Source organism: Phocoena phocoena, chromosome 16, assembly GCF_963924675.1.
Source record: "Phocoena phocoena chromosome 16, mPhoPho1.1, whole genome shotgun sequence".
NCBI classification, from domain to species: Eukaryota; Metazoa; Chordata; class Mammalia; order Artiodactyla; family Phocoenidae; genus Phocoena; species Phocoena phocoena.
Window position 1 is genome coordinate 83,718,303 of NC_089234.1, and position 14,956 is coordinate 83,733,258.

Genomic DNA, 14,956 nt, shown 5'->3' on the forward strand with positions numbered 1-14,956 from the left:
CATTTTCCCAGCACTGGAACAAAAAATTTCACAATTTGTATAGAATCACAAAAGACCCCGAATAGTCAAAGCAATCTTGAAAAAGAAAAATGGAGCTAGGGGAATCAGGCTCTCTGACTTCACACTCTACTACAAAGCTACAGTAATGAAGACAGTATGGCACTGGCACAAAAACAGAAATATACATCAATAGAACAGGATAGAAAACCCAGAGATAAACCCATGCACATATGGTCATCTTATTTTTGATAAAGGAGGCAAGAATATACAATGGAGAAAAGACAGCCTCTTCAATATATGGTGCTGGGAAAACTGGACAGCTACATGTAAAAGAATGAAATTAGAACACTCCCTAACACCATACACAGATATAAACTCAAAATGGATTAAGGACCTAAATGTAACGCCAGACACTGTAAAACTCTTAGAGGAAAACATAGGCAGAACACGGTATGACATAAACCACAACAAGATCCTTTTTGACCCACTTCCTAGAGAAATGGAAATAAAAACAAAAATAAACAAATGGGAACTAATGAAACTTAAAAGCTTTTGCACAGCAAAGGAGACCAAAAAGAAGACGCAAAGACAACCCTCAGAATGGGAGAAAATATTTACAAATGAAGCAACTGACACAGGATCAAACTCCAAAATTTACAAGCAACCCATGTAGCTCAATATCAAAAAAACAAATAACCCAATCCAAAAATGGGCAGAAGACCTAAACAGATATTTCTCTAAAGAATATATACAGAGGGCTTCCCTGGTGGCGCAGCGGTTGAGAATCTGCCTGCCGATGCAGGGGACACGGGTTAGAGCCCTGGTCTGGGAAGTTCCCACATGCCGCGGAGCAACTAGCTCCGTGAGCCACAATTACTGAGCCTGCGCGTCTGGAGCGTGCGCTCCGCAACAAGAGAGGCCGCGGTAGTGACAGGCCCGCGCACTGCGATGAAGAGTGGTCCCCGCTTGCCACAACTAGAGAAAGCCCTCGCACAGAAACGAGGAGCCAACACAGCCATAAATAAACAAATAAATAAATAAAATTTGAAAAAAAAAAAAAAAGGCAAAATCCCTTAAAAAAAAAAAAACTCAAAAAAAAAAAAAGAATACATACAGATTGCCAACAAACACATGAAAGAAAGCTCAACAGCACTAATCATTAGAGAAATGCAAATCGAAACTACAATGAGGTATCACCTCACACCAGTCAGAATGGGCATTGTCAAAAAATCTACAAACAATAAATGCTGGTGAGGATGTGGAGAAAAGGGAACCCTCTTGCACTGTTGGTGGGAATATAAATTGATATAGCCCCTATGGAGAGCAGTATGGAGGTTCCTTGAAAAACTACAAATAGAACTACCATATGACCCAGCAATCCCACTACTGGGCATATACCCTGAGAAAACCATAGTTCCTAAAGAGTCATGTACCACAATGTTAATTGCAGCTCTATTTACAATAGCCAGGACATGGAAGCAAACTAAGTTCCCACTGACAGATGAATAGATAAAGAAGATATGGCACATATATACAATGGAATATTACCTAGCTATAAAATGAAATGAAATTGAATTATTTGTAGTGAGGTGGATGGACCTAGAGTCTGTCATACAGAGTGAGGTAAATCAGAAAGAGAAAAAGAAATACCGTATGCTAACACATATATATGGAATCTAAAAAGAAAAATAAAAAAGAATGGTTCTGAAGAACCTAAAAGCAGGGCAGGAATAAAGATGCTGACGTAGAGAATGCACTTGGGGATAGGGGGAGGGGGAAGGGTAACCTGGGACAAAGTGAGAGAGTGGCATGGACTTATAAATCCTGCCAAATATAAAATAGATAGCTAGTGGGAAGCAGCCACAAAGCCCAGGGTGATCCGCTCGGTGCTTTGTGACCACCTAGAGGGGTGGGGTAGGGAGGGTGGGAGGGAGACTCAAGAGGGAGGAGATATGGGGATATAAATATATGTATAGCTGATTCACTTTGTTATAAAGCAGAAACTAACACATCACTTTAAAGCAATTATTCTCCAATAACGATGTTTAAAAAAAATTGGGGGGGATTTGAAATAGATGTAGAATCAAGCAGTATGACAATAAAAGTCAAAGGTGAAAGAAATACGTAGTGCTAAAGTATTCTTAGGTTCTATCATTCCTGTAGAAATAGAAAAGTGAAATATTCTGGTATTATTAACGAAGTGGTTAAGAATTATTTGTGTAAGATTGTGATAAATCAGGAATGATTTTAATCTCTAAGGGAACAATCTTTAAAAGTTAAATGGATAAGACACAAGCTAATATATGGTAATGTTTTAAATAGGAAACAAAAATGATTAAACCCAAATATAACGTATAAGGGAAGAAATGTTATACTATAGAAACAAACGTTTGTATAAAACGAAAGATGATATAGCTATACTACTCAGACACTTTAAGGCTATAAACATTAGAGATGAAGACAAAATGCATCATCATGATTAAGCTGTCAATCCAACAGGAAGATATGAATCCTAAATCTCTATTTGTCAAAGAGTCAAACTTCACAATATGTAGAGCCAAATTTGACTAAATGTAGACTTGAGGATTCCATATTTGTAATGTGAGACTTTAACAAACCATCCCCACTGCTAAAAAAAGAAATCAGTAACGATAGAGACTTTTAACTACATGATTAGCAAACTTGATGTAATTGATATATATATATGGACTACTGTACTGTATTTAAAGATGTATGTGAGGCCACTCTCACTTTCTGAGACAGACCACATTCTGTCTTTGGAATATGTATCTGTCTAAATAAACCTGCTTTCACCTTAAAAAAAAAAAAGAAAGAAAGAAAGCAACATTACTTTTTATTGCGGTACCCAGGCCTCTCACTGTTGGGGCCTCTCCCGTTGCAGAGCACAGGCTCCGGACGCGCAGGCTCAGCGGCCATGGCCCACGGGCCCAGCCGCTCCGCGGCATGTGGGATCCTCCCAGACCGGGTCACAAACCCGTGTCCCCTGCATCGGCAGGCGGACTCTCCACCACTGCACCACCAGGGAAGCCTGCAACATTACTTTTTACAGTGATCGTTCTAAAAAGTATAGCATTTGAAATAGCGATAGTCACCATTTTAATCTCTTTCATTGATAAAACCACACCAAGAGCAAAAATAGAATTCTTAGGTCATTCTTTAATTAATTAGTAATTATTTTTAATATTATATATAAGCCATAATGCTAAACATGGAATATGAAAATCCAACTGATAAGGAATTTATAGTTAAGTTAAAAGATAAGACATATGCACACATAACAATAATATAAATCAAAAAGAGGCAAGTGCCCAAGGAAAAGAAGATATAAAGCACAACAAAACTCCAAGGCTGTCCTGCCTACAAAGGACATTATTGGAACAACCAGCAAAGCACTGGGATCTGAGGGTTAGATGACAGCAGTATATCAATGTCAATTTCATAATGGTGCTGGTTGCATTGCGGTTAAGTGTGCGCTACATTGTAGGAAATATGCACTAAAGTATTGAGGGACTATCAAGCATAATGTTGACAATTTATTTGCAAATGATACAGAAGAATTGTTCTTCATAGTATACCTGCAACTTTATTGTACCCCTGAGACTGTTTCAAAAGAAAAAAATTCCAATTTTTAAATGATGATTGTAAATAAAGTGGTATCATTCTAAATTTAACAAAAGTTTTAAAAATGTATTCCCTGTTAATTCATGTTGCCTATAAACACACGGGTATTTACTCTGCTTCGTTCGGCAAAATCTTCAGACCCTTGAGGGGAAGGTCCAGTTTTAATTTAATTTACATGGTGCACAACCTTTGTTACCTTCAATCCTACCAGCCTTAGAGACAGTTATTTGCTGTTTGACAATGTTAGATATTTTAAGTTCTGTGCCCACATTTATTTTTATTAAAAAAAAATCATAATAGTGTTGAATGGCCTAGAAACTTCTTTTTACATCCAACAAAAAGTTGATGTTCTCCTTATGAATTATTAGAAACCTTATTTAAAAATGAGGAAACTGAAGCTGAAGAAGCATCAATAAGTCACTGGAGGTGTCCATGAGCTTGTGGTGCTGGAACCTGGGCCATGTTCCTCTGACTTTTCACCCGAGTTCCCTCCATCACATGGTGTGTCCTTGCTCCTCCTGGAAGGTCCTGTCCAGTTCCCCCTGAGAGTCAGGAAATTCTGTGCCTCAGAGCACAGTCATCAGGAGGGGACCAGGGTCACCCCCAGCACTGAGCTGACAACCTCTCTGGGTCAGTTCCCTCTTTTCTAACAATAGTACTTCTTCCTCCTAAGTCGGGGGTAAGGCACTTGGAGGATTAAATATAACGCACTTAGATCAGTGCTTGGTGTATAATAAACATTAGATTATTACTATTCTAAACATCATATACCCTGATTTTTAAATGATCATGGCTCTTTTAGGAACTTAAACAACTGGAATGAAGGGATTTGAACAAATGCATTTTTCACTACTTGGGAATATGTATCTCAATTTTCTCTTAATTTAGGGGGAGTGCCTTGGTTTGCTAGAAACATATTCATCATCTAACTGGAGAAGCCTTCATCCACCACTGTTGTCTGTCAGTCAGAAAGTAACAGATATGTCTCAGTCTTCATCTCTAGAAAACTGAAGACCCTTATATGCCAATAGGTCCCTGGGAGTCTACCCTTAATGACCCAGAATTCTAAAAACACGTAAAAATTTTAAACTTTCATTTACCCTTTTCAAAGTTTCAACCATTCCGCTTCTCACCATTTTTTGTGTAGAGCAGGTTACAGTAAGCTACCACACCCACCTAAAAAGAATCACTCATTACTTTGCACGTTCAGTCCTGTTATCACAAAGAAGTAAAAATAGAACAAACATGTTCAATATGGATCCTTACTCATGATGCTATCAGTCAGTCTGAAGAGGCAAAAAGTATTTGAAAACCATATAACAGAAAGTCCAAAGAGGTCTTAGAACCAAGCCTACCAGCAGATTCCACTCATCAATTCATATATATATATTCATTTAATGTTTACTGAATACTTCCTAAGTGCCCAATACTACCTAAATCTAAGTGCTGGGGATGTTGCCGTGGACAAAAGAAATAGTTTTGCCTTCTTTGGACCTGTATTTTAATGGATGTTACTCAGGAATTAGCATGAGTTCTGTCTGTATACAAGGCATATACAATTATCTATTATTTGTAATGGGTGCTTTAAGCTCTCCTACTGAAGATGGTGATCAAAACAATCCGGCCCATTCGTACCGAAACTAGTATCACTGTGAACCACTCCCACCAAAAAGTGATTGTTTTCCTGACACAGTGGAAGTCTGAACCACCAAATTTAAAGACATCAACAATATAAAGAAAACCACAAGTGTAACCAGTGCCATATGGTACTGGTTCTCCTTTCACGGGGTATGACAGTAAGAAATTCTGGGTAGCTGTCTGGTTTGTCCAGAGTCAGAAATTTATATTTTGTGAAAGTAATTTACTTTGAAAGGCTAAAAACTCCCAAATAAAATACTCTAAATGACTGTAAAATAAACTTCCCTCATAAATATAGTTGTCCCCAATGTTCTCTATTTTTTCTGTATATGTTTCTGCACATGGATACACCAGCTTAAAATAAAACGTTCATGTGTCTTCATATAATATACAGACATGTATCTTATGTATCTACATAAACGCATGTACACAGTATATGGAATGTGTGCACGAGATACACGTTGACACGCACACTGACATCACACCGTTAAGACCTGTTGAAGGCATTACTCTCCCTGGTGTTTCCTCCTATCTTCCACCTGGTTCTTGGTTAAGAGAGGGCTGGCAGGAAACACTCGAGGGAAATGAAAGCTCTCTGGACCTCCAAATGGTTCCATTTTTTCCAGTTTCCATCATGTACTGAGTACCAGGTAACAAAACACTCACGCCCTCCCTCTCCGCCTCATGATCCAGTCACATGCCTGCAGCCACGATGGGGACGAGGCGCCAGCGCTACATCACCCATGGACTGGGTGACACGCCAGGAGAAATCCCAGCCTCAAAGGGACACCACATGGACGCATGCTTTAAAAGAACCAAATCCAAAAAAACAAAAAAAAAGTACCAAATCCAAGAACGGACAAGCAGCTGGAACACACTCTCCTCAAGGGAGTGGTCAGGGACGGGGGTCTGACTCCTGCCAACCACACGTGTCTCCAGAGCCAGAAATTACTTGAATGCGTACAGAAAAGCCCAGGACCAACCAAGACCAGGCCCCAGAGAGCACAGAGGTTTAAATACCAGTCAGACCACAGGCAAGAACAGAAACAAAATGAAAAAAATAGGGGCACATGGAGACTTCCTCCCAGATACAATCCAGCACACTGAAAAGAGAATCTCTTTCTCACTACGTGAATCAATGTCATTTAATGCTGTGCCCCAGCCTGGACAGTGCCTGGACTGCACTTCTGAGAGCACCATGCCCAGGTCATTCTCCTCACTCCTGTTCCCTGCCAACTTCTTAAGTGAAAGTGCTACTAGAAGAAAGACACGATGTCCTGCCACTCAGTGAATGAAACTCCGGCAGACAGAGAAACAGAGCCAGAATGAATTAAATCCCAGGCTCAGCACCAACACGGCCTGTGTGACCTTGGGCAGGTCGTGTGGACGCTCCATGCCAAGTATCCTCATCTGCAAAATGGGTAATAATAGCAGCTACTGATAGTTTCCATGTGAAGATTAAATGCATCAGCACGTCACACTATACTTACTCCTCTCAAATTAGCATCCGCCTAAGTACTGATTATATTTCAAAAGAGGGAATCTGAAAGACCTCATGTACAACATGGTTTGAATCACAATTTTTTTTTTACATCTTTATTGGAGTATAATTGCTTTACAATGGTGTGTTAGCTTCTGCTTTATAACAAAGTGAATCAGTTATACATATACATATGTTCCCATATCTCTGCCCTCTTGCGTCTCCCTCCCTCCCAACCTCCCTATTTTAAAACTATGAGACCACATATTTATTCAATATTTTCCTAGAAATTATTTTTACAAACCCATAGTTATGTAAATTCAGTGCCCCCGGAACAAATTTCCTCAGAGGACATGGAAGCAACGAGCCTGGACGTGTATGTTGTTATATCCTCACACATAAAATTTCCCTGTTACTCACATTCTCATAGAGAGCTTGAAGGGTCTCCAGGTCAACCACGGAATTGTCCAAGTTCACCACAGCTGCGCAAAAAAGACAAAAGAAAGAATATAAATTGCCATAAGCCAGCTGTGAAAAGCTCCAACCACCTCAAACAATAGTGACTGTCCACAGAGTGGAGTTCATACCCGGCACGCAGAGGGTGGGAGCTCTGCCTTCACTGCAGCCTCCTGTCGGGCCACCCCCCAGGCCAAGCTGGCATTTCAATGGGTCAGGTGTCAAGTGTCAAAGCTTTCACATGCTCCACAAATACAAAATCCCAGAAAGAGGGCCCAATGGTCACAGAGAAACTGTGAGTCTGTCTCTTTCGTGACTCACCTGAATGAATTTGAAAAATCTGCTTAATACCAGAAAAATAGGCAAATCACTCATGTTACTGCCACATCCTGTTTTTTGTTTGTTTGTTTGTGGTACGCGGGCCTCTCACTGTTGTGGCCTCTCCCGTTGCGGAGCACAGGCTCCGGACGCGCAGGCTCAGCGGCCATGGCTCACGGGCCCAGCCGCTCCGTGGCATGTGGGATCCTCCCGGACTGGGGCACGAACCCGTGTCCCCTGCATCGGCAGGCGGACTCTCAACCACTGCGCCACCAGGGAAGCCCACACATCCTGGTTTTACACCAATAAATGCAAATATCTGCCAATTTATGTAAAGACGTTTGACAAAGGTTAAATCTAATCCCTAAACTGGTAGACTAATATGGAAACAGCAGGTGCATTTCCTGTTGCAACTTTTTAAATTGTTATAATCAAAGGAAAATTATTTGATTATGGTATTGAGATTGGCACAGATGCATCCTTAAAAATCCATCTTTAATATACAAACTGCCCTGCTTATACAAGGAAGAAGTGGAATGGATAATCAAAAACTGGACATGTGTTCTTAAGTGCATATTTTGGCCTGGGAAACGTGTTGAATTTTGGAATTGGTGTGTTTTATTACTTAATTTAGGTGTAGGTTAACCAAAAGCATTTTGCATTAGTTGTGCACAAACTAGCTGGAAATGAGGTGAATTTGCTCTGATCAAATATGTGCCAAGTAGTCACTGAAGCTGTTGTGGGATTAAAGATTTCTGGGAGAAAAATCACAGAGTGGATAATCAAAAAGTGGTTAGACTTACTTTGATAATTGTGGCATTTCACAATGCTTTATTCCTCAAAGCTTAAAGTACATGACACATTTCTGGCAAAATCCCAAGAAAGAATTAAGAAAGCCAAATTCAATACTGAAACACAGGATGCATAAGAAATCTCACCAAGATAATTTAGCATTTCTGTCTGGAGATGCGAAGTGAGTCCAGATTCACCAAAAAATATCATATCAACTAGAATATAATACTTCTAGCCTAATAATATTCCACTATCTCAATCTCCAAAAAAATTAGGTCTCAAGTTGAAATCTAAGAATTCAGATTTGCAATCAAATACTTTTTACTCTTTAGACCATATAAGGCAAACATACCACAAACTGTTTAATGTTTCAACGTAGTAAACCATACCCCAGCTATGACTAAATTTCAAAAGCTAATTAAAAGGGATTAACAAATGATTTTCACTAGAGGTAATATGGCTAAAAATAATGTAACAAAATACATAAAACTAAAATAAAGATTTCATCTTCATGCGTGGAATTACCATTTTTAGATTACATTCATGCAGTCTAGCCCTTAAGGAGACTCTTAGAGTGAATCCAAAGTTCTCTAACTTTGGAATTCATTAGCTGATAATCCAATATTTCTATATTCCTTGGGAGATACACCGAGAGATCGACAGGAAACTATGGAGGAGATGCTAGTCGTCCACTGAACACAAGGTTTCATTTTCAGAACAAGGAAAAGAAACACAATAAAATCATTCATGCTCAAGTCAAAACTCATAAAAGATACGATTAACCTCTGACTTTGTTATTTTAAAACATAGTATTATTTCTACAAGTTTTCCCTACATGAAATGTTACTTGTAAATATACTGAGGTTTCTCATATTTTATCTCATGCAATGTTATGTGCCAAAGAATATTTTTATAAATGTCACATGGTCCTAAGCAATTCCTCAAAAAGTTCTAATCCATGAAGTGTCATTTTTTTTTTTTGAAGTGTCATTTTTTAACCATCCACAGGAAATCTCAATGGAAAGCAACTCTGCTACTACTTTACCACATAATTTTCCCTTAATTGGCTTCACACATGAGAAATGAAAGACACAGGGACTAGATGAGGGGAAATATCATTCATTCATGTTTGTTTAAAACTTAGTCCTGCCCCTCCTTCTCCTCCCCGCAACCAGCTTAAAAGTTTGGCTCATTTTAGGTTAATATAGAGAGTGATGTCAGCCATTTGTTTAATGTAGTGATGAGATATTTAAAATATGAATCAATTCTTGACAACTAGTCACTTGACCATATGGCAAAAGCGTTAAATATATCTGTACTGGTTAAAAATTGTTTTCAGCTGTAAAAAGGATGTGTGAGTAAATAATGACAAAACTGAGATAGGTTGGTACTGATTCAGGGACTACAAACAGGTTAGGGCCAACATTTTTTTAATGGTCTTTTCCTCAAGTGGAAAAATGGCAGCCATGGCTCCATCGATCACTCTCACATTCCAGGTAAAATGAAGAAGGAAGAAAGGAAGCAACAAGAAGGCATGTGTAATGCCTATTCTTAGCAGATGTCTCTTTATGTCTCTCTGGCTAGAGTAGTTTCCCATGATCACCTAGAATTGAGGAGAAGCTGAAAAGTGTAGATAATGTGGACAAACTGCTATCTCTAAGAAAACAGTGTTTTAAAGCTCCAGCTTAAGTGATCTCTGAAACACTCCCTAACTTCCATAGCTCATCCTGACCTTCCCAGCCTCTTGATTCTACCCTTTAATACAAGTCACCTGATACATTTCAGATATTCCCTCTTTTGTATGTATGTGCTCTGTCCCTCCAAGGAGATTTTGATGAGTGTGATAGCAAGCATGTGTCTTAGGTATCATCAGCTTACACCAGAGCGTTCCACATATAGTAGAAAATTGAAAAGATTACAGTGCAAAAACCAAAAGTTATTACTGAACCTTCGGAGAGAAGACATAACAGCCAAGCTTAAGAAAGACTCACTAGAAGCCACATATTTGCATTATCAGTTCCATAAATCCACAGAGGCAGCAACACCCAAGAAAGCAAAAGGCAAATACCAGCACGGGTAGCAGTGCTGCTCACACAGTACCACGAGCATAACGGCCCATGTGATGATGAGGGAATCTGGCACTGAGTCCTACAGGGTAAGAGAAAGCTGTTTCTGGGGGAGAGGTCTCCTCTTCCGCTTCACATCTGCATTCTTTGGGGCATGAAAATGGTCAGTGTTTACTCATTCAGGAGTTTCTAGTTCTGTCTTTAACTGTCCTGCCAGGGGATATAAAAAGAAAAAAGAAAGAAAAAACACCAGTTTGGTAGAAAGGCCCAGAACCGTTATCTCTAAATTTTTACTTGAAACTCAGTAAAGCACAGAAACGTCGGCTGCGGGCATGCCGCTGTACCACATGATGGCAGTGGAGCCAAGGGTCACACGCAGAGGCCCTTTATACGGAAACACGATGCGCTGACACCTGCCTGAGAATCTGCTCACCAAGGAGTTACTCTAAAAACTGTCCAAATGTATGACTTAACAAAACTTTCCTAAAGATGCAGTCAAGCAACTTTTAAAATTTTGTTGGCTTTGCTTGGCTTAACTGAACAAATCCAACAATTTATTAAAACTAACATTTCTCAGAGAGAGAAAGGCACTTGGGACCATCTTCATCTGAATATTTCACACTTAAAAATGAAACCAAGCAGGACCCTGCGGGGCCCTCCCGGGTACAAAAGCTTTTCTGTGTCCCCCGTTTCTTGTTTGTAGGAGAAAGGCTTCAGTCTCCGAGACCTTCCCTGAGTTACTAATGAAAGTGAGAGAACAAAGGAAAGGCAGTCGGGAAACAGGAGTACAGCTGGCACAGTGACGGGGCAGGGTCCCAGTTCCTCCTCAAGAGATGTACTTAACAATTTGACACACACGGAACTCTGAGCTCTTCTACAGGGACTGGGGCCCCACCCAGTGGAGGATGGTGACTTAAGGCTGAGCACAACTACAGGGACCCCAGACTGGTTGGAACCACAAGGCTGATGATGGACATTCCTGGAGCCCCACCTGGTTATCTCCCCACCAACCAATCAGAGTAGGAGCACACACCCGGCAGCCCTCCCCCCAGATTTTGCCTATAGAAACTCTTCCCCCCAAACCATCAGAGCTTTTTGAGCACGAGCGACGCATTCTCCTTGCTTGACCCTGTAACGAAACTTTCTCTGCTCAAACTCCAATGTTTCGGCTTGTTCGGCACATGGACTTGGGTCCAACAACAATTAGATGACAGGAAACACTACATTTGCGTTCCTTACACATCCCAGCACCAAACACGCTTGAGCTCCTGGTCACAGGTGCACAGGCACACCTTTCAGTAGGAAACTAGCCAGAAGACACATTGGGTTAGGGTTTGGGAAACACCCAAGCTCTTGAATAATACTTGAAGCAATTCTGGATTACCTAAAGAATACAAAACATTTGTATTCATCTATGAAGAAAACAGAGTATCTTCTTGAAAACATTTTCATCTATTCATTGAACAAATATTCTCAGAGTCCTAAGTCTGGCCCAGACACTCCTCTCAGCCCTGATAGACATGCTTCTTGTACTTGAAGAGTTTACACTTTATTACCAAGCAATTAAAATGCTGTACGCCCTGGAAAGGAAGAAAATTGTAGTTTTATAACGTCGTGTAATTTAGGAATCATATTCATTTATACTATCCTCTCTTTTCAGGCAGCTTAACCAGGTGGCAGACAATAAAATGCCAGAATTCTATAGATTTTGTACTTAGGCTATGTAGAGAAAGGCTTTCCTATTGGAAAAATTAATCTGACACCCAAGCCACCACTGGTGCATCTCAAGCACACCTACTTCTACAAGTTTAACAACCTAAGTGCCTAAGTCAGTGGGCCTCCCTGACAAGAGTTGCATAAGTTAAACTGTCAGCAAGTGTTTTTGCCTAAGTCAGTATGGCACCTGCTTTTGTGGGCAGGGGAAGATGAATATTAAGACTATGCTTCTGGAATAAAATCTTTAAATGCAAACATGACTGCCACTGTAGACCTTTTAATCTAGCGATACTATATTTCACTTCTGTTTTTGGAGAGATGTGCTGACTGGACCACACAGGTACAACTCAGGGATTATCTCAACTATTTAGATAAGATTTACTTGGGGACTTCCCTGGCGGTCCAGTGGTTAAGACTCTGCACTTCTCCTGAAGAGAACGTGGGTTTGATCCCTTGTTGGGGAACTAAGACCCCACATGCCACATGGTGTGGCCAAAAAAAAAAAAAAGAAAGAAAAGAAAAAAGTAGACTTACTTTAAAAAAAAAAAAAAAGATTTACTTGACTTTGGCAGGTGACAAAATCTAGGGTGTGGGATAAAGGAGGAAGAAGAAAAGACTGGCACATCCCAGATAGTGTTTATGTTAAGCATAGTGTATAAATGACCAAATAGTTTCAAACGATGCATGGCACTTTGTGTAAAACAGCCACTGTCTGTTGAATGTTTTCCATAAACCAGCACTGCAAAACGTCCTTTATTGCCCATAGTCCTTTACTGCCCAAAATGGACCTCACCTTGCAGCTTAGGTAAACATTTATACTCATAAAACAGAGCTTAGTGAGTCTCCCTTGATTAGGACCCTAACTCTGGGATCACATTTGCCACTGTTTTCTAGCACACGCTCTAAATGAGCAACAGTGTAAAATTTTACTTTGAATGTAAGCATACATATTGCTCCATAAGAGAACATATCAGAAATTTAAAATTCCTTATGCCAAAATAACTTTCACACAGATAATTATACTTTTTTCAGTGTAATTTACACAAATACATATGACTTTGAAAGAAACCCAGAACAGAAAGATTGAATTTACAAACACAGTGATTATAATTATGATTTTAAAGAAAAAATTTCCTTTTTAAAATAATTCACCTAAACATACAGTTAAATACCTTCCTTACTATATTATATATGAGCAACTATATATTGGCACACAGGTTAAGGTAGGGGAAGTTTAGTCACTGAAAATTAAAAACACATCAAAAAATAAATATATGTATATTTATAACTAAATAATTCAGAAAGGCTAAAAAATGAAGAGAAGTGAAATTATGCCCAGCACATGCAAATCAAAAAGGCAAGCGTTATGATCTTGATATTTGACAACTTAAGATTCAGGCCAGGAACATTATGTGAACAACAAAACAATGAAAAAAGATATTTTTAATGCTAACAGCTACAATTCCCAATGAAATTATAATAGATATGAATTTATGTCCCCCAAAACACAGGTGCAACCTTCATAAGAAAGAAACCACAAAATATTGACAAGGAGAGACAGACAGACAGACGCACTAACAATGGGTAACTTTAATAAACCACTCTGGTCAAAACAGATCAAGAAGAAAAATACAAATAACGATTTAGAATATATAAACAGAAAAGAGTGTTATCTTATAGTTACATACTGAACTTTGTATTCTAATAAAATAGTATATACTTTCTTTTCAAGGCACATGAAATATTTATGAATATTGACTATTAAGTCGCAACAAAAACGCCAAGCAACGTCATAATACAAACTTATTTCCTAATCCCACATAATAGACTATTAACGGATTAAAAAGAACTCAGTTGTGAACTTGTAACCTATGACTGAGAAGATTAGAGTTTACACACCAGAACCTGACATGTTACGGTCGTTCCTTTCATTGTATTACAGATGGTTTTGACTAACAACTGGGGTCTCAGGACTACTTTTCCAAAATATTTAAATGTACGAAAAACCTAAGGAACATACATGATATTTATCATGATCCACCTGGAATAATTTCAGGTTAACTTAACTCAACATGTAATTAATATGTGCAAAATGTGAGGGGCTGGTTCATGTGTGTGTTAAATCACATTTGCTCATTTGTTCAGTTAATGAAGGTTTTCTGTTTTCTCTGTTAATGTATGAATTTGTGTGTAAGGGTTAGTTTGATGTTTCATTGTTCAGAGGAATGAGGGGTCAGTAAAATAACATAATCATGGGAGGAGTTTCCAACATTAGGATTTCTTTGATGTAATTTTAATAAATAAAAAGTTGCTTCCCAATATAACACTAAAATTTAGAAACTTTCTCCACATCCACACCTCCTGCCTCATTGACCAGTGACCTCTTCCAACCATCACAAAAATTTACTAAAGTCCTTTCCCTACCTGCTTCTGTACATAAATAATTCCATGAAAAATTCAACCATTAAAAGCAATCAGACTTTGAATTTCACCACCCACATAAAGATTCTTCTGCTTCCCACTAGCTAGCTATTTTACATTTCGTAGTGTTTATATGCATTTTTGTTTGTTTCTTCCTTTCAAGGGGACAGAGTCCATCTGAACGTGTCTGTATAGGGAAATGAGTACTGGTGACTAAAATACTTTGTTCAACACTTAAGAATTCAGTCTCAGCTGCAATCACAATCCACACTGTTCAAGAAGAAACAAATTCCTGTTGCTAAATTTCCCGAGACTATCGCACCTCTTTCCAGCTGAGGGGAGGGGAGAGGAAGTGCACTGTCCTCATCGGGTAGGATACCACACAAAAAACGCATCCAGGATCCCTTTATGGCACAGAATGAGAGAC

The 14,956-nt window shown here is 39.1% G+C and overlaps 1 protein-coding gene across 1 annotated transcript in view; it reads right to left on the reverse strand.

Moving 5' to 3' along the window:
• Positions 1-14,956, reverse strand: part of FMN2 (formin 2) — a 321,516-nt gene that overhangs the window by 110,608 nt on the left and 195,952 nt on the right. Inside the window, exon 10 of the mRNA XM_065893942.1 lies at positions 7,181-7,242. Coding sequence (XP_065750014.1) covers positions 7,181-7,242 — 62 coding nt within the window. The remainder of the gene's footprint in view (positions 1-7,180; positions 7,243-14,956) is intronic.